Below are 19,420 nucleotides of genomic sequence, written 5' to 3' on the forward strand. Positions count from 1 at the left end.
TCTCCCATATCTGCATGGGTTGGGTGTTCCTGTTTCGTTGCACTGCCCAAGGATGTGTAGGCTAGGTGAATTAGCCACAGTAAATTTGGGGTTATGGGAATAGGATGCCAGGGCCTGGGTCTGGGTGGGATGCTATTCAGTGGGTCGGTGTAGACTCAATGGTCCGCTTTCCACAACTCTAGAGATTCTGATTCAATGAATGGAAGTACTTCTCACTTTTAAGCCAGATGCCACATTACGTTTGCAAAATGCAACATTCCATGTAAGGGATTAGAATTTCAGAATAAGGGGTCAGGCAGATAAGACAGAGAGGAAGTTAAGTTCTGTCACGCAGACAGTCGTGAATCTTTGGAAGTCTGTACCTCAGACAGCTTATGGAAACTTAGCCAGACTGTGTTGTCAAGAAAGACATGCATGGATTTTTGGATACTAGTGGAATTAAAGGATGGTGCAGGAAGGTGGAGTTGAAGTACAAGATCACTTCCTGATCCATGACAGACCTGGCTCAAAGGCCAAACGACCAATTCATGCTCCTTCATTTTTATATTCTTATTTTGATGTTGTCAGTGATCTGTGTTCAAAACATACATTGAAGATACCTTGACAGATGATTTTTGAAGCTCCTCAAAAATAGAGATCTTATTGCAACTCTTAATATTGGAATTATTTCATAGCCTTAAATGAAGGCACTAAATAGCCTGGGACCTACTACAAAGGTGTTTCCAGATTTTATAACATTGGTTTAAAGACTGGAAGTATTTAAGTTGATTTTTGTGCTAAAATATATGATTCCTGACACTTTTTTGCATTTTGATAGTTGACCATCTTGCAAATTGATGTTTGAGCTTTGACTTTTTCATCCAAAACAAACAATTCCTAATCACAGCAGCAAAAGTTCCTTTGTACAATCCTATATGACTAGTTTAAGTGATTAATTTTCGTATTTGATGTTGTGACATTAGAGTAATTCATTAAATGCTAGTACTTATATGTATGAGAAATAGCTCGAATTGTTCTTGTACTTTTTTAAAAATGTTCCCTGCGTATAATTTCTTATATTGATCTTATTTTCAGATGTTACGCTGCCTTCCAATCTAGCTGCTGCCAATTTCACATCAACTTCAGTTTCTTATACAGATGACAACATCATTGAATCAAAGAAGAATGGATGCCTTTCAGAATCTTGGGAAGATGGCTGCCTTTTGCCAACTGATATAATGCAAATTTATAATGAGCTGACATTCATACGGCAACACTTACAGGTGCTATTGTATGAAATAGTTATGATGTCAAAATGAAGTTAATTGTAAATTACTGTTAAGCAAATGCATAATTTTAAACATAGCTGGATGAACCAAATTCTTTGCCAGGTGAAATTTTATTTCAAATTTCATTTAATCACTTTTCCCATGCCTATGTATGTATTGAAATTTCACTTCCTGGGGCTTGATTTTAAATGCTTGCAATAGAAGTTCTGAAGCAGCAAAAATTCTTACTCTACAAGTATCAGTGTATGCCTGTAAAGTTTTAGAAACTGCAGAGCAAAATACTTAGTTGTCTTTAGTTTTCTATTGGGCTGAGTTAACTTGCATACAAATGCACATTGCGGTGATTGCAATGCTATTTAATGAAAACAAGGTGTACAGAACCAAAAAGAATCCATTCAGATTATACCAAAGTAGTGTATCTCACAAAACTGAGTGTTTGGGTATAGTATTTATGTTCAATCTTTTTGCATATCTGTCCAAAATTGCAACTGTGCTTGGACTTGGACAGTAACGAATATAAGATAAGAAATAGAATCAATTTTTTTGAATCTTTGGAACTCTCTTCGTGAAAAGGTGGTGGAGGCAGAATCCATGAATATTTTAAAGGCAGATTTAGATAGATTCTTTTTAAATAAGTGGGTGAAAGGTTATCAGGTATAGGTGGGAATGCAAATTTTAGGTTCCAATCAGATCAGCAATGATCCTATCAAATGGTGAAGCTGGCACAATGTACTGAATGGCCTACTTCTGTTTTCTATTCATATGTTCATCAAAAAAAATATCAAGTTGACTCTTAATTACATTTTTACACATTAATTTTTCTTTTGCAAGATAGTTTAGGCTTAGAGAGAATTGCAGTGCAAACAGTTTTTTTTCCACATTCTGGTTTATTTCTTCTGTTCACAAAAGAAAGGACAGAGAGTTAATTTTGATGCTTCAGTCCAATAGAAAAGCTTCGAGCAGTGCCAATGTTGGAAAATGTAAACATTATAATTAGGGATAGTTGATTGAGAGAGACACGCACAGAAAAACATCCAGAAAACACTGAATTCAGTATTTGCAGAGATCGCAGAGAAACTTAGAAACTTGTGTGGTCACGTTTGTTTTACCACAAACCCTGGCCGCCTTGGCTCCCCCACTGCTCAGTCTCTGCTGCTGATAGATCTAAAGAGTTCATCAGTGAACCAAATGCAATAATTTGTCCCTCTATTCTGCCAAATCCAAGATCCCAAAATTCCTTTTCCAAAATGTGCTAGACCACAGGATCTCTCTCCATTCCACCAAACCCCAGCTACCTCCCACAGCGCAGACAAACTCTGTAACCTTGTACATGAATTCTGTGAAATCCCAAGGCCATTCTCCAGTGCTACCAAGTCAAAGAAACAACTTCACTAAATTCTAGCACAGGATCATGAGATGCTTACATATGACTGATACATATTGAATACCATCCTTCCATGCATCCTCACTTTAAAATTATAAGAAACAAGTTAAATAAAGATAGAAATATGTATAAGTGTGGAAAATTTGTGTGCAATGTGGGCAACTTTGCAGAATTTTATCCTGAAAGCTCTAAGCTTCTCAAATAATTTAAAAAAGGTAAACGTGTTGTTAGCTTTTATAACTGAAAGACTAGAATATAAAGGGAGTGCATTTTTCTGTAATAAGAACTTAATTTAGACCATGTCTTAATAACTGTGCACATACTACACCTTACAGAAGCTATGTTGACATTGGAAAGAATGCAGCCCAACATTCACCAAATGTTACTAGTGCTCAATAGATTAAGTTGTGAATAGCAATAACATAAACTAGACATGTATTCCACAGGTTAGAGAAAGTTAAAGGGATTTTGATGTTTTTAGCTTTTGATGGTGGTTGTTTGAATGGATAGTGAAAAGCTTTTTCCTCTCTAACAGACAGTGTCAGTGAAGGAGGAAAACAATCAGAGCCATTCAGGAAATAAGATTGGGAAATAGTTCACACAAAGGATGATAGGTGTGGAACTGTCACAAAAAGTTCCAGCTCAATTTAAAAAAAAATGAGATTGACATTGTTTTTCTTACCAAGGGTGTTTGGAGACATGGAATTAATGTAGATTGACAGAGTTAAGGTGGTCATCAGCCACAGTTTTATTGAATTGTGAAACATGCTGAAGGTGCTGATTGTTTTCATCTATTTCTTTTAAATATCTTTCTTTTACTCTTATACTTCCCAAAGTGAACATTGTTAACCTAAAAAAGATTAATTATCAATAATATTAATATTACATTATTTATTGAGTTTGTTTAATCTTCTCTTACATTAAAGGTGCTATAAAAGTGCACATTAAGTTCTTTAGAGGAGCAGGACATTTATCTATTACCTTTCTTTTAAGTTTAATATATACTGATTTAGTGTAAGTGTCTAATAAGTACTGTATTTTTGTATCATAATGCAGAAAGAAAGTGTAGCACTACAAGAGTACAGACATCAGCTGCAATCACAGGAACAATGTTTAGCAAACCGTGAGACATTGCTGTTCAAACATCAAGATGCGTTAACAAAGTTAAGAGGAGTAGAGGAAGAAGTTCATGCTAAATTTCAGATTATGAAGGAGGTATAGTTAACTGTTGCTTACAATACTGAGTTGGATAGTTTATACTTCAACCTTTATGGTTATCATCTGCCTATATTTTTTTAAAAATGTCCAACTATATTAATAATATAGAAGTTAATGCCATAAATATTTTCCTTTCTGTTATTACATAGAATTTAATTTATTTAGTATTTTCTGGAAAAATGTTCATAAATAATTCCTCTGTTTCTTTTTAGATCAATGATGCCTCAGATCAATGAACTTTATGTCCTGTACATTGTGTATTCCCATTATCCTCCCCAACTTTCACTCTAGAATAAAAATACAACAATAATATGGAAATTATGGTTGCACTCTTTAATATTTAGGTTGACATATTACCCTGTTGTAAACTGCTGCTGAATCCTTCTACTTATTTTAAAATAATGAAGAGAGAAAATTTACAATCAGTCTGTCTGCATGCAGATCTGAGCAGATGTTGTATGGGTCATCACTGAAACAGTAAGGGGCTTGTAAGCTATAGGTCAGTTTATTATTCATTTTCCTCTCAAAAGCCAGCAGAAAAGTTCATGATTTCAGTTTCTTTATTTTGCAAAATGTGTACAGAATTAGCGAACGTTCTGTGGATGAATTGATTTTTTAAAAATAGAAACACAATAGCTTCGCTTAGCATTAAAGGAGTAAAATGAATCCTTCACCTATGTCTTAAGAAGTGAGCATCATGCTTTTCTGAAGCATTGGAAATGTAATTTCTACAGACAGCTCAAAACATACTTGGACACTAATGTTATAAAGTAGATTTGTAGCTCGGATTGTGGATGTTGTGGTTGGTTGGCTGGCTCGCTGAGCTGGTTCGTTGTTCTGCAGAAAAGGGTCCTGGCTCGAAACATCAACTTTCCTGTTCCTCTCATCCTGCCTGGTCTTCTGTTTTCCTCCAGCTCCACACTGTGTTATCTCTAAATCTGATCCCAGATCAGTTTGCAAGTTATTTGATCTCACCCAACTTAGTGATAACGACTCTGTAAGCCACTTTAAAATCCCTAATTTGCAATGGCGAGAAAAGAATTTCAGGAACTCTGTAGGTATGCTGGCCTATGAACACGGAGTGAGGATATATTTGGGCTTTTTTTTGTTTGGTCAGCTGCATGTCTGCCTGATTGGAAACCCATCACCATACTTAATAGCAAATCAAAATAATTACGTTTTGTTTTGTTTGCAATGAGTGCACATTGTGTCCTCCGAAGGATGCATAGATCAAAGAGTTTGCTGAAGTTGAAAGAAAAAAACCACGGTGAAGGGTTTCTTCAGAGTGCATGGTGAAACTTTTCGATTCTATACAACTTAAACTTTGCATTTTACTAGTACAGATTTTTTTTGCTGTTTATGCATCATTTTAGTCATTGGCTGAAGAGTTATGTACAGCTAAGTGGGGAAGAATTCAACCCTTATCGTCTAGGGTGGTCCTCACTGGTTTGGCTTACTCCTCCACACTTCTTCAGTAGTTATCCTTCAGCAGAATGCCGACACGCAGAGAGTCTGAACTTTTATTTAGTTTAATTCAACTTTTACAATAGTTTATTTCCAGTTAACAGGGTTTTCTTCAACATAGGAAACTACCATGTTAGCCTTTCACTTCTGGGATATAAATTTGAACCAAATCCAAAATAATAGTCAGCATGGTGGCTCAGTGGTTGGCACTGCTGCTCTCCAGCACCAGGAACCCCGGTTTCAATACCAACCTTGCGTGACTGTCAGTGTGCAGTTTGCATGTTCTCCCTATGTCTGTGTGGGTTTCCTCCCACAGTCCAAAGATGTGCAGGTTAGGTGGATTGGCCATGCTAATTTGCCCTGTAGTCAGTTAGCCGTGGTCAATGTAGGGTTATGGGAATAGAGTGGGATGCTCTTCAGAAGATTGGTGTAAACTCGAGCAAAATGACCTCTTTTTGAATGTGTTGGAATTCACTGATACTATGAATAACATGTACATCTCTCTCTCAAAACCCATTTAGTAATAAAATAAATATAGCTACTTTATTCTGTGGTAAAATTTCACCTACTTGAGGTTGATTACCTCGATAACTTGAGCCAGTTCTACTTTAAGAGTTGTAGTTTGGTGAAGCCTTGTTACACCTGTGTAGTATGACATTAGTTTTAATTTTCAAACTGCTGAAATTAGAATTCAGAAGCATTTTGCTTTCACCTTCTCTTAATTCTATATATGTAAATTTCTTGTAATATCACAGATTGTAATATTAATACAGAATGCTTGTATTTATAACTGTCGTGTGATCTAAAGTTAGTATTTAAGCCACTTAGGTTTCATAATATCCATTGATATCATTTACAAACATCTTTTTAAAGGAATATTCTCAATAAGTCTCAGTCTATAATAATGAGTGAGGTGCTAGAGGACTAGAGGGTGGCTAATATTGTGCCTTTATTTAAGAAAGGCTGTAAGAAGCCTGGGAACTACAGACCTGTGAGTCTGACATTGTGGTGAGTTTTTAAACCTGACTCTGAAAGGTCGGATCTACGTGCATTTGGAGAGGCAAGGAATGATTAGGACTAGTCAGCGTGGTTTTGTGCAAGGGAAATTGTGTCTCACAATCTTACATTTTTTGAGGAAGTAACCAAAAGGATTGATTGAAGCAGAGCGGTAGATGTTGTTTACTTAGATTTTAGTAAAGCTTTGGTAAAGTTCCAATTAGCGGACGAATTAGGAAATTAGGATCATGTGGGATTCAGGGTGAGCTTGCCAATTGAATACAAAATTGGCTTAATGACAAGAGGCAGAGAGGTGGTAGAAGATTGTTTTTTGGATAGGAGGCCCATTATCAGCACTGCTTCACAGGGATTGGTGCTGGGTCCACTTTTGTTTGTCATTTATATAAATGATTTGGATGAGAATATAAGAGGCAAGAATAGTAAGTTTGCAGATGACACCAAAATTGCTGGCATAGTAGTGAAGAAGGCTATCCCTGATTACAAAGAGACCTTGATCAAGCAGGTCAATGGGCTGAGGAGTGACAGATGGAGTTTAATTTGGATAAATGTGAGGGATGACCTTGTAGAGGTTCATAAAACATGAGGGGCATAGATAAGGTGAATGGCAAGATTAAAGATTATATTAAATCAATTATGTTAGTTGTTATATAATTATAAATCAGGAAGACTAACTGGAAAGAAATAACATTTATTGTTGAACACAAAATAGAGTCTCTACGTGGGTCTGCTTTTTGTTTTAACTTTTCCCTTTTCCGTAAGGTGGTAGAGTTCAAATCTAGGGGGGCATATTTTTAAAGTGAGAGGGAAAAGGTTTAAAAAGTGAGAGGCGACCTTTTTACACAGAGAGTGGTTAGTGACACAAAGTTGGGTGGCAGTGTGAAATGTGAGGAGGATGTTATTAGAATACAGGATGACATGGACAGGCTAGGTGAGTGGACGGATGCATGGCAGATGCAGTTTAATGTGGATAAATGTGTGGTTATACACTTTGGTGGCAAGAACAGGAGGGCAGATTACTATCTCATTGGAGTCAAGTAAAGGGGAAACACAACGAGATCTAGGTGTTCTTGTACATCAGTCAATGAAAGCTGGCAGGCAGGTACAGCAGGCAGTGAAGAAAGCTAATAGCATGCTGGCCTTCATCACAAGAGGAATTAAGTATAGGAGCAAAGAGATCCTTCTGTAGCTGTACAGGGTACTGGTGAGACCGCACCTGGAGTACTGTGTGCAGTTTTGGTCTCCAAATTTGAGGAAGGACATTCTTGCTATTGAGGGAGTGCAGCGTAGGTTCATAAGGTCAATTCCCAGAATGGCGGGACTATCGTATGTTGAAAGATTGGAGCGACTGGGCTTGATATTCTTGAGTTTAGAAGGATGAGAGGGGATCTGATTGAGACGTATAAGATTATTAAGGGATTGCACACTCTGGAGGCAGGAAGCATGTTTCTGCTGATGGGTGAGTCCAGGACCAGAGGACACAGTTTAAAAATAAGGGGTAGGCCATTTAGAACAGAGTTGAGGAAAAACTTCTTCACCCAGAGAGTGGTGGATGTATGGAATGCTCTGCCCCAGAAGGCAGTGGAGGCCAACTCTCTGGATGCTTTCAAGAAAGAGATAGACAGAGCTCTTAAAGATAGTGGAATCAAGGGTTATGGGGATAAGGCAGGAACAGGATACTGATTGTAGATGATCAGCCATGATCAGAATGAATGGTGGTGCTGGCTCAAAGAGCCGAATGGCCTACTCCAGCACCTATTGTCCATTGTGTGGAATAAATTGCCAGAGGATATGGTGTATGCCGGTACAGTAACAACATTTAAAAGACATTTGAATAAGCATGTGAATAGGAAAGATTTGGGGGAGTGGGGATATTGGCCAAGTGCAAGCAGGTGGGGCTAATTTAGTTTGGGAACATGATGGCATGGACTGGTTGGACAAAAGGGTCTCTTTCCATGCAGTATGACACCATAACAGATGACAAATTATACTTGTGCATCTTCTCCCAGTACATATTGTGTTTTTATGCATTATATGGTCTTCCACTGAACCAAAGACACACCCTGCCAGGGCAGTCCTGCAGAGCCCTCTCTAGGGTGGAGGGACTCCTGCCAAAATTGGGCAGATTGTCCCACAGACTAATTAAGTAACATCCTAACATATTCATACTCACTGTACTGTACTTTACTGCAAATGTCCCAGACTCATTTATCACCTTCCCTGGCTATGCCTTGTCCTACCAGCAGAGCAAACCACCAGAGGTGACACACACTAACAGAAAGGTTAATTAATAATTTTCAAACAAAGAAGGTTTTGGAAAAAAACAATATGATATATTTTCACATTAAATATTAATGTGGTATAGCTTGCCCTGAACTTAGAATCTTAAAGTGGAACAATGGTGACTGTGAAAGTATGAGGTGCAAGATGGTGATGGTGAATTGGGAGACGTAGTGAAAGATTTGATGGTTGTCAAGCAATGGATAATATGTAAATATATGTTACATGGTCTGCACCAGGTATACGTTCCTTTAAGTCACAAATGCCCAATGAGCAAGTTGAATTAACCATGCCTGTCAAAAGATGTATCATACCCTCATTTACACTCACTTCACGTCTCTATCACACCTTTACCACAATTTCCAGCCCTTTTCAGTTCTGAAAAAGAATTATGCCTGACTCGAAGTTTATTTGAATAAAATTAGGTAAAGATTATATTAAATCAATTATGTTGGTTATTATACAATTATAAATCCGGAAGCCCAACTGGAAAGGAATACCATTTATTATTGAACACAAAATAGAGTCACTACTTAGGTCTGCTTTTTTAAAAAAAACTTTTGCCTCTTTTTATTCTTTACAAAAGTGCTTGTACACACAACTGAACTTACTTCTTTCATCATCAAATCCCTGTGATACTTTTATCATTTTTTAATTACCCCCAGTAAATCACCTGTCTGGGCCTGCTTTATCTTTGCGTTTTAAATCAGCATGTTCAGAGATGTTCTTACACACCCCTGGAACAGGTGGGACAAAGCCAGGCCTCCATGGCCCCAAGGTAGGCTACTACTATACCACAAGGGCCCTGAGTCTGCATTATATTTTCTAGTCCTTCCAACAAAGACTGCGCTGGGTCCTCGCGTTGAGGGCATGACTCCGAGTCCACACTGAGGCCGAGAATTGGAGCCCATGCTGAGGCTGGGAGTCTGCGCAGGCTTTCACCTTGGACATTGCTGATGCTACTCGAGATAAAAAGGAAAAGAAAGAAAATGTGAAAAGAGAGAGGAAAAAAGAGATGGATGGAGCGGACAAGCTCCAGTTTAGACCATAAGACATAGGAGTGGAAGTAAGGCCATTCAGCCCATCGAGTCCACTCTGCCATTTAATCATGACTGATGGGCATTTCAACTCCACTTCCCTGCACTCGCCCTGTAGCCCTTAATTCCTTGTGAGATCAAGAATTTATCAATCTCTGCCTTGAAAACATTTAGCGTCCCCACCTCCACTGCACTCCGTGGCAATGAATTCTCCAGGCCCACCACTCTCTGGCAGAAGAAGTGTCTCCATTTCAGTTTTAAATTGACCCCCTCTAATTCTAAGGCTGTGCCCACAGGTCCTAGTCTCCCCGCCTAACCGGAACAGCTTACCAGCATCCATCCTTCCTAAGCCATACATTATCTTGTAAGTTTCTATTAGATCTCCCCTCAACCTTCTAAACGCTGATGAATACAATCCCAGGATCCTCAGCCATTCATCGCACACTAAACCTACCATTCCAGGGATGGTCCATGTGAATCTCCGCTGGACATGCTCCAGTACCAGTATGTCCTTCCTGAGGTGTGGGCCCCAAAATTGGACACAGTATTCTAAATGGGGCCTAACTAGAGCTTTATAAAGTCTCAGAAGCACATCACTGCTTTTATATTCCAACCCTCTTGAGATAAATGACAACATTACATTCGCTTTCTTAATCATGGACTTTACCTGCAAGTTAACCTTTCGAGAATCCTGGACCAACACTCCCAGATCCCTTTGTACTTCTGCTTTACGAATTTTCTCACCATTTAGAAAATAGTCCATGCCTGTATTTTTTTTCCAAAGTGCAAGATCGCGCATTTGCTCACGTTGAATTTCATCAGCCATTTCCTGGACCACTCTCATAAACCGTCTAAATCTTTCTGCAGACTCCCCATCTCCTCGTACTACCTGCCTGTCCACCTAACTTTGTATCATCGGCAAATTTTGCCAGAATGTCCCCAGTCCTTCATCCAAATCATTAATATATAAAGTGAACAGCTACAACCCCAACACTGAACACTGTGGGACACCACTTGTCACTGGTTGCCATTCCGAAAAAGAGCCTTTTATCCCAACTCTCTGCCTTCTGTCAGACAGCCAATCCTCAATCCACGCCAGTGGCTCACCTTGAACACCATGGGCCCTCACCTTACTTAGCAGCCTCCCGTGAGGCACCTTATGAAAGGCCTTTTGGAAGTCTAGATAGATAACTGGGTTTCCCTGGTCTAACCTAATTGTTACCTCTTCAAAGAATTCTAACAGGTTTGTTAGGCACGACCTCCCCTTACTAAATCCATGCTGACTTGTTCTAATCCGACCCTGTACTTCCAAGAATTTAGAAACCTCATCCTTAACAATGGATTCCAGAATTTTACCAACAACCGAGGTGAGGCGAATCAGCCAATGATTTTCCATCTTTTGTCTTGGTCTTTTCTTAAACAAGGGGGTTACAACAGCGATTTTCCAATCATCTAGGACTTTCCCTGACTCCAGTGACTTTTGAAAGATCACAACCAAAGCCTCCGCTATTTCCTCAGCCACCTCCCTCAGAACTCTAGGATGTAGCCCATCGGGGCCAGGAGATTTATCAATTTTTAGACCTATTAGCTTTTCTAGCACTTCCTCTTTTGTAATGTCTACCATACTCAACTCTGCCCCCTGACTCTCCTTAATTGTTGGGATACTACTCGTGTCTTCCACTGTGAAGACTGACGCAAAGTACTTATTAAGTTCTTCAGCTATTTCCTTATCTCCCATCACTAGCCTTCCAGCATCAATTTGGAGCGGCCCAATGTCTACTTTTGCTTCTCGTTTGTTTCTTATGTATTGAAAGAAACTTTTACAATCATTTCTAATATTACTGGCTAGCCTACCTTCATATTTGATCCTAACCTTCCTTAGTTCTCTCTTTGTTATCCTCTGTTTGTTTTTGTAGCCTTCCCAATGTTCTGATTTCCCAGTGCTCTTAGCCACTTTTTAGGCTGTCTCTTTTTCTTTGATATATTTCCTGACTTCCTTTGTCAGCCATGGCTGTCTAATTCCCCCCGCCCAGATAATCTTTCTTTTCTTTGGGATGAACCTCTGTACTGTGTCCTCAATTACACCCAGAAACTCCTGCCATTGTTGGCCTACAGTCTTCCCCGCTAGGCTCTGCTTCCAGTCGATATTCGTCAGTTCCTCTCTCATGCCCCTGTAATTACCTTTATTTAACTGTAACACCATTACATCCGATTTTGCCTTCTTTCTTTCAGACTACAGACTGAAACCTACCATATTATGATCGCTGCCTCCTAAGTGTTCCCTTACTTTAAGATCTTCTTAGGACTCCTATTTGGCCACCATCTACCACAGGATGCCCAGAAGTGCTATCACGTACAACTGAGCGATTTTCCCACCGGCAAAATTGCTATCACTTCTTTTTTCTTTCTTGCTAAATACCACCAATAAACATGTGTGCAATCAATCATATATTTATAAGCAATGCCCATTCCTGGGCCTTTTTTTTCACTGTGAAGCACTATTGTGCACGACTGAGTGACTTTCCTACCACCAAAATCACTGTGTCATTTTTCTGTGTCATGAAGATTCGAAAAGAGTCATGGATCCAAAGCCAAAACTTGGGGAATACCACTATGAACCATTTCCCAGTCTGACAAGAATTAATCCACCATCAGCTTTTGCTTCTAGTCACTGAACCAATTTTCTATGTACTCTAACACATTCTCCTTAGTTCCAGAGATTTCCATTTTTTCAATAAGCCTCATTTTTGGCACTTTGTTCAGTGCTTTCTGAAGTTCATACACAATTTACTACACTGCTTGCTGAACCTTCATCCAAGATTTTGGTTACGTTAGACATGATTTGCCTTTAATAAATCTATGCTGCCTGTCCTTAATTAGCCAATGTCTTTCCAAATGAAATTTTATTTTGTCCTGGATAATGATTTGCAATAAATTGCCCACCACTGCTGAGATGTTGACTGGCCCGTAGCTTCCTGCTTTATCCTCCTCCCCTTCCTTGAAAAGTAGTATAATGTTAGCATCCTTCCGATCTCCTATCCCTATCTTTGTTTCTTTTCAGGATTGAAAAGATGCGATCAGTGTCTCTGCTTTTTCCTCTTTACTTTCAAAATCTTAGGATACAGTTCATCTGAACTAAGTAATTTGTCAATTTACAGTGGCTAATCTTTTTAATAAATCTTCTGTACCCATTACTAACCTGTCTACAACTGTCATCCTTTTTTTAGTGTGACCTTCACATCATCCTCCTATGTAAATAGTTGGATGCAAAGTATTCATTTACGTTATTTATGCTCTGTTCCTCTGCTTGAGGTTTTCTTGTTGCTCCCTTTAATGATCTTTGTTTCTAAACAATTGTTCGTGGTTTATGTGCTCATGCAATATTTTGGGATTGATTTTAATTTGGCCTATAAACTTTTTCACATAAACTTTCTTTGCACCCTGTCTTGACTTTTTTTTTCCAATTTCTTCCTGTACTTCCCTTATCTTCCCGGTTTATTAACTGAATCTTGCTCCTAGCATTTATTATTAGCTTTTTTTGGTTTAGAATCATAGAAAGGTTATAATTCAGCCCATTATGTCTGCTCTGGCTAAATAAACTAACCACCTATTTTAATCCCACTACCTGGTCTGTAGCCTTTTAGGCTACAGGTGCCAACCCACATTCCCTTTAAATGAGTAAAGGGTTTCCACCAAGCTGGGCAATGAGTACCAGACACTCACTCACTCACTCTGGGTGAAAATGTTTTTTGCTGTGCCCTTGTTAACCCTTCTACTGTTCACTTTAACTCTGCATGTCTGGGTAGGTGGACTTCCTGATGGAAGCCAGTCTTCCCTGTGCGCTTTATCCAAGCAGCTCACCATATTTGACCCTTTCTGTGATTATGCTAAATCTAACTGTATTATGATCACTGTCTCCAAAATGGTCATCTATTGCTGCTTCATCCACCTGTCTAGCTTTATTTCCTAAGAATAAATCTAAATTTGTACCTTCTGTCATTGTGCTTGTTACATGCTGGCTAAAAATAAGTTTGCTTGAATGCAGTTCAAGAATTTTGTGCTCTGCATCTCTTTCATGCCGTTTGTGTCCTAGTTAAAATTTGGGTAGTTGAAATCCCCAACTATTATTGCCATATTGTTTTTGCTCTCAGAAATTTACCAACATATGTGCTGTTCTAACTCATTCACTATTTAGGTTGTGCAGTATATGCTTAGTAGTGTGGTTGCCCTGTTTTCATTTGAACTCAACTCATATGGCCTTGTTTGGCTACATTTAGGATATTGTCTCTCCTCTCAGCTGTTAATGATTCTTCAAACTAATATTGTGCCTGGACCTTTCTGTCCCTTTTTGCATCCTGCATGAAAATTCTGGAGATATTGAGTTGCCATCCTTGCCACTCTAATTCAAGTCTCTATTGTAGCATAATATCATACATTGTGTCTGGGTCATAGCCCTCCAGGTTGTATGGATGCTCCTAAATGATGTTTCTTCTGAATGCCTTCCATTTCTCTCTTATTACTTTACCAGATAGTTAACTTTTACAATCTGCCTGTTCTTGGTGCTCAAATATCATAAATAAAGTCCTTCCCAGTTTATCATGTTCGCTTACCATATTTTCTAGTCTCTTTTCTTAAGTTCTTTTAACCAAACTACGTTGTAGCCACAGTTAACTTTAAAACACTACACATGCCCTGTTGCATTTTCAGATCTATCTGCTCCTTGAACAGGAAGCATATGTATTGAAAATGTTTTGGTGGACACAAGTCAGAAGAATTCCTCTCTTTCTGTACCCTTAGCACTATGTTTTTCTTGGTGATGTTATTGACTAAATAATATCTCCTATAACACCACTCATATATTTTAGACCTTTGAAATTTATTGACTTATGTACCCATTTATCTCCTTCTCAATGTTTGTAACTCACATTTTACTAACTTTTTTTGGGATCTTTCATGGTATTCCTATTTATTTCTATGTGTATTCTGATTTTTAACTCTGTCCTTTTCTGGTTCTGCTCCACTTGCCAAACTAGTCAAATTCCTACCTAACAGTTCTAGTTTACCTGTTGTACGGACAGTAAAATTAAATGACAAGAAACTTAATCAAAAAATGATGACTACTGCAATGAAATTCTATATTATTTAGGAAATTGGATTCTTAAACAAAGGTAAATGGTTTTTGATTTTTAGTGCTGTGAATATTTTTAAAGGATCAAATTTGTTTGAAACAGTGAACTAAAGACAGCCTTTATAGAAAATGTCAGACTTAGGTTAAATGACTCAACAAGATACCTGCTGAAGTAATTTCTGCTTATTGTTGAGTTCTTATGATCACAGAAAGTGAGACCATAGGCTACAAGCAGGTTGAGTTTAGAATAAAAGATCCATTCCAACAGAAGGGCAAATTTTAGTTTGTGAAAATCTTCAGGCCATCAGATCTGGAAAGAAATCTTGAACCCAGGAGAGAATCACATTTACTGAATATATAAAAGTTACTGAAATGAAATGTTTTTGATCTCATCAGTTGATTAAGATCTTAAAGATTCAAGACAGGGAATAGGGTTTTTTTGCTGTCTGTTATAAGATCTTTCCAATGTTTATTTATAGCTTTGCATTTATTTCTATTTTATGCAATAAGCTTATGTTGTTTTGTTAAATGCATGTTGACATCATTCTGTGAATGCATTCAGTGACAGACTACTATGGTAACCAAATTTGCAAATATAAACCTTAAAGTACGTTAAGCTAGATTTCATTCTGGACTCTGACCTGTCCAGTATTACTGTCTGCTGGGATCGTAACTCCATACTTCAAAGTACTTAGATATCTGCACATCACTTTAGACCATGCTGCGGTTTAAAAGCACCAAATAAGTAAAAATTCATTCTAGCAGTCACATTTTTTCTTTCTGCTGTAGTCATTCACTTGATACTAAGTAAAGGATGAAAATCGGGAATTTCCTTGATTTCTTTGGAATTTGGAGGCATTACCAGGATGAATTGGAACAACAGGGTGGAAATTAGGCAGGGACCTGTAATTTTCAGATTGTTATCTTCTTTATCGTTTCTTCAGTTTTCTTGATGGGAGGTAAACATATCCTTTCTTCATCTACATCTTTCCCCCTCCCTCTTCGCTGTCATTTTCCTTTGGTCCTGATGTCACAGTTGGCGACAAGATTGCTGTAGCATAATGCAGTCTAATGGAACTGTGTCTCCATTTCTGTATTTGGTACTTAAGGCTTTAAGATTTGTAGCTGGAGCTATGGATGAAGTTGTAGACTTGCTCGCCAAGCTGATGTGTTTGATTGCAGATGTTTCATCACCCTGCTAGGTAACATTGTCAGTGCGCCCCCAGTGAAGCATTGGTGTTCTGTCCTGCTTATTATTTATATGCTTTTGTTTGCTGGGGTAGTTGGCATCACTTCCTGTTCTGTTTTTCATTTGGAACTCCCTATCTATTTTATTTTCATAATATAGGCATACAGTCCTGCCAACTGATAGAATTAAGGTACACTTCATTTGGGAAGGTTGGCTTCCACATTGACATCAGCCTTTCACTAAAATAACTATATTTAAAATATTTTTTCTGTTCTTCAGGATGTGGTGATACTTCTCCCCTGTTTTTTCTTCTATCACTAATATCCTGCATGTCACCCAGTATTGGATCAACTGTGCTGACCCTATAATGCTCCTCAGAAACAAAAGCATAAATTGCTGGAAAAATTTGGCAGGTCTAGACAAATCAGAATTAACGTTTTGGTTCTGAGGAAGAGCCATTGGACTTGAAACGCTCCTATATTCACATCCAAATCATTTATATAGATGATAAAAAGCGGTGGACCCAGCATCAATCCTTGTAGCGCACTGTTGTTATCAAGTCTCCAGTCTAAAAAGCAACCCTCCGCCACCACCCTCTGTCTTCTACCATTGTGCCAGTTCTGTATCCAAATGGCTCGTTCTCCCTGTGATCTAACCTTGCTAACCAGTCTACCATGAGGAATCTTATTGAATGCCTAACTGAAGTCCATACAGATCACGACCGCCACTCTGCCCTCATCAATTCTCTGCATTCCTTCTTCAAAAAACTCAAATCAAGTTAAAGATATGATATTCCATGCACAAGGCCATGTTGACTATCCCTAATAAGTCCTTGCCTTTCCGAATACATACATCATAGTGTAAATCCCGTCCCTCAGGAATCCTTCCAACAGCTTGTCCACCACTGATGTCAAGCTCTCTGGTCTGTAGTTCTCTGGCTTCTCCTTACCGCCTTTCTTAAACAGTGGCACCACGTTAGCTTACCCCCAGTCTTCCACCATCTCACCCTGAGGTTATCGATGATACAGATATCTCTAGCTACACGTCGCAGAACTCACCCAATTTACACCTCTTTCAATTAAAATTGGGTGGTTTCATTAGTTGATCTATTCCACTGAATTCATTATCTAACTCTCCAAGTACAAATATATTCAATAATATTAAAAGGCATGACGTTAATCTTATCAACAGCAACAACTGTATGTTTTCCATAATTTGCACTTTCCCAAAACTATTTCCTTATGTGCTCTGTTAAAGTTCAACTTGAAACGTTAGCTGTGATTTCTGTCCTCAAATGCAACTAGACCATCAGAAACAAAAACTGAAATTGCTAGAAAAATTTAGCAGGTCTAGTTGCATTTGAAGACAGAAATCACAGCTAACGTTTCAAGTCCAATGGCCCTTCCTCAGAACCAAAACGTTAACTCTGATAACGTTAACCTGCCAAATTTTTCCAGCAATTTCAGTTTTTGTTTCTGATTTACAGTATCTGCAGTTCTTTCAGTTTCTATAATGCTCCTCCTTCATAATCTTAAGAAATGCCCTGATCCTTGAAGTGTAGAGGATTTGGGGTGCTGGATTTGAGCCCTGTTGCATCATGTTTATAGCAGTGGAGTACAAGTTGGTCTTTTATGCTTTTCAGCCATATTACGGTCTAATTTAAATATCAAAAACAAGAAGTTGAACTTTAACAGAGCACATAAGGAAATAGTTTTGGGAAAGTGCAAATTATGGAAAACATACAGTTGTTGCTGTTGATAAGATTAACGTCATGCCTTTTAATATTATTGGATATATTTGTACTTGGAGAGTTAGATAATGAATTCAATGGAATAGATCAACTAATGAAACCACCCAATTTTAATTGAAAGAGGTGTAAATTGGGTGAGTTCTGCGACGTGTAGCTAGAGATATTTGTATCATCGATAGCCTCAGGGTGAGATGGTGGAAGACTGGAGGTAAGCTAACATGGTGCCACTGTTTAAGAAAGGCGGTAAGGAGAAGCCAGAGAACTATAGACCAGAGACCTTGACATCAGTGGTGGACGAGCTGTTGGAAGGATTCCTGAGGGACAGGATTTACACTATGATGTATGTATTCGGAAAGGCAAGGACTTATTAGGGATAGTCAACATGGCCTTGTGCATGGAATATCATGTCTTTAACTTGATTTGAGTTTTTTGAAGAAGGAATGCAGAGAATTGATGAGGGCAGAGTGGCGGTCGTGATCTGTATGGACTTCAGTTAGGCATTCAATAAGATTCCTCATGGTAGACTGGTTGGCAAGGTTAGATCACGGGGAGAACGAGCCATTTGGATACAGAACTGGCACAATGGTAGAAGACAGAGGGTGGTGGCGGAGGGTTGCTTTTTAGACTGGAGACTTGATAACAACAGTGTGCTACAAGGATTGATGCTGGGTCGACTGCTTTTTGTCATCTATATAAATGATTTGGATGTGAATATAGGAGGTAGGCTTAATAAGTTTGCAGGTGACACCAAAATATGAGATGTAATAGCGAAGAAGATTACCTCAGAGTATGATCTGATCTTGATCAGATGGGCCAAAAGGCCAAGGAGTAGCAGATGGAGTTTAATTCAGATAAATGTGAGGTGATGCATTTTGGAAAGGCAAATCAGGGCACTACTTAAAACACTTAAAGGTAAGGTCCTGATTAGCGTTGCTGAAAAAAGAGACCTTGGAGTGCAGGTTCATAGTTCGTTGAATGTGGAGTCGCAGATAGGTAAAATAGTGAAGAAGGAATTTGGCCTGCTTACCTTTGTTGGTCAGTACATTGTGTATAGGAGTTGGGAGGTCATATTGCTGCTGTACAGGACATTGGTTAGGCCACTATTGGAACACTACGTGCAGTTCTGGTCTCCCTGTTACAGGAAAGATGTTGTGAAACTTGAAAGGGTTCAGAAAAGATTTAGAAGGTTGTTGCCACGTTTGGAGAGTTTGTGCTGTAGGGAGAGGCTGAATAGACTGGGGCTATTTTTCCTGGAGCACTGGAGACTGAGGGGTGACTTTATAGAGGTTTATAAAACCATGAAAGGCATGGATAGGGTAAATAGGCAAGGTCTTTTCCTGTGGTTGGTTCGCTCGCTGAGCTGGTTCATTAGTTTGTAGATGTTTCATGAAACATTTCCCTGGGCTGGGGGAGTCCTAAACTGGAGGGCGTAGGTTTAAGGTGAGAGGGGCAAGATTTAAAAGGGACCTAAGGGGCAACTTTTTTTTCATGCAGAGGGTGCGGGTGTATGGAATTAGCTGCCAGAGGAAGTGGTGGAGGCTGGTACAATTACAACATTTAAAAGGCATCTGGGCGGGTATTGGAATAGGAAGGGTTTAGAGGGATATGGGCCAAATGTTGGCAAATGGGATTTGTTTAATTTAGGACATCTGTTGGGCATGGACGAGTTGGACCAAAGGTTCTGTTTC

At 38.8% G+C, this 19,420-nt stretch overlaps 1 protein-coding gene across 2 annotated transcripts in view; it reads left to right on the plus strand.

Moving 5' to 3' along the window:
- The window catches only part of LOC125453083 (coiled-coil domain-containing protein 138-like), a 93,168-nt gene that overhangs the window by 25,338 nt on the left and 48,410 nt on the right, over positions 1-19,420 (plus strand). For both annotated transcript variants that reach the window (XM_048532176.2, XM_048532177.2), the window contains exons 5-6: positions 1,075-1,262; positions 3,709-3,867. In XM_048532176.2, coding sequence (XP_048388133.1) covers positions 1,075-1,262; positions 3,709-3,867 — 347 coding nt within the window. The remainder of the gene's footprint in view (positions 1-1,074; positions 1,263-3,708; positions 3,868-19,420) is intronic.

The sequence above is a fragment of the Stegostoma tigrinum genome, chromosome 6 (genome assembly GCF_030684315.1).
Source record: "Stegostoma tigrinum isolate sSteTig4 chromosome 6, sSteTig4.hap1, whole genome shotgun sequence".
In the NCBI taxonomy this organism is placed as follows: domain Eukaryota; kingdom Metazoa; phylum Chordata; class Chondrichthyes; order Orectolobiformes; family Stegostomatidae; genus Stegostoma; species Stegostoma tigrinum.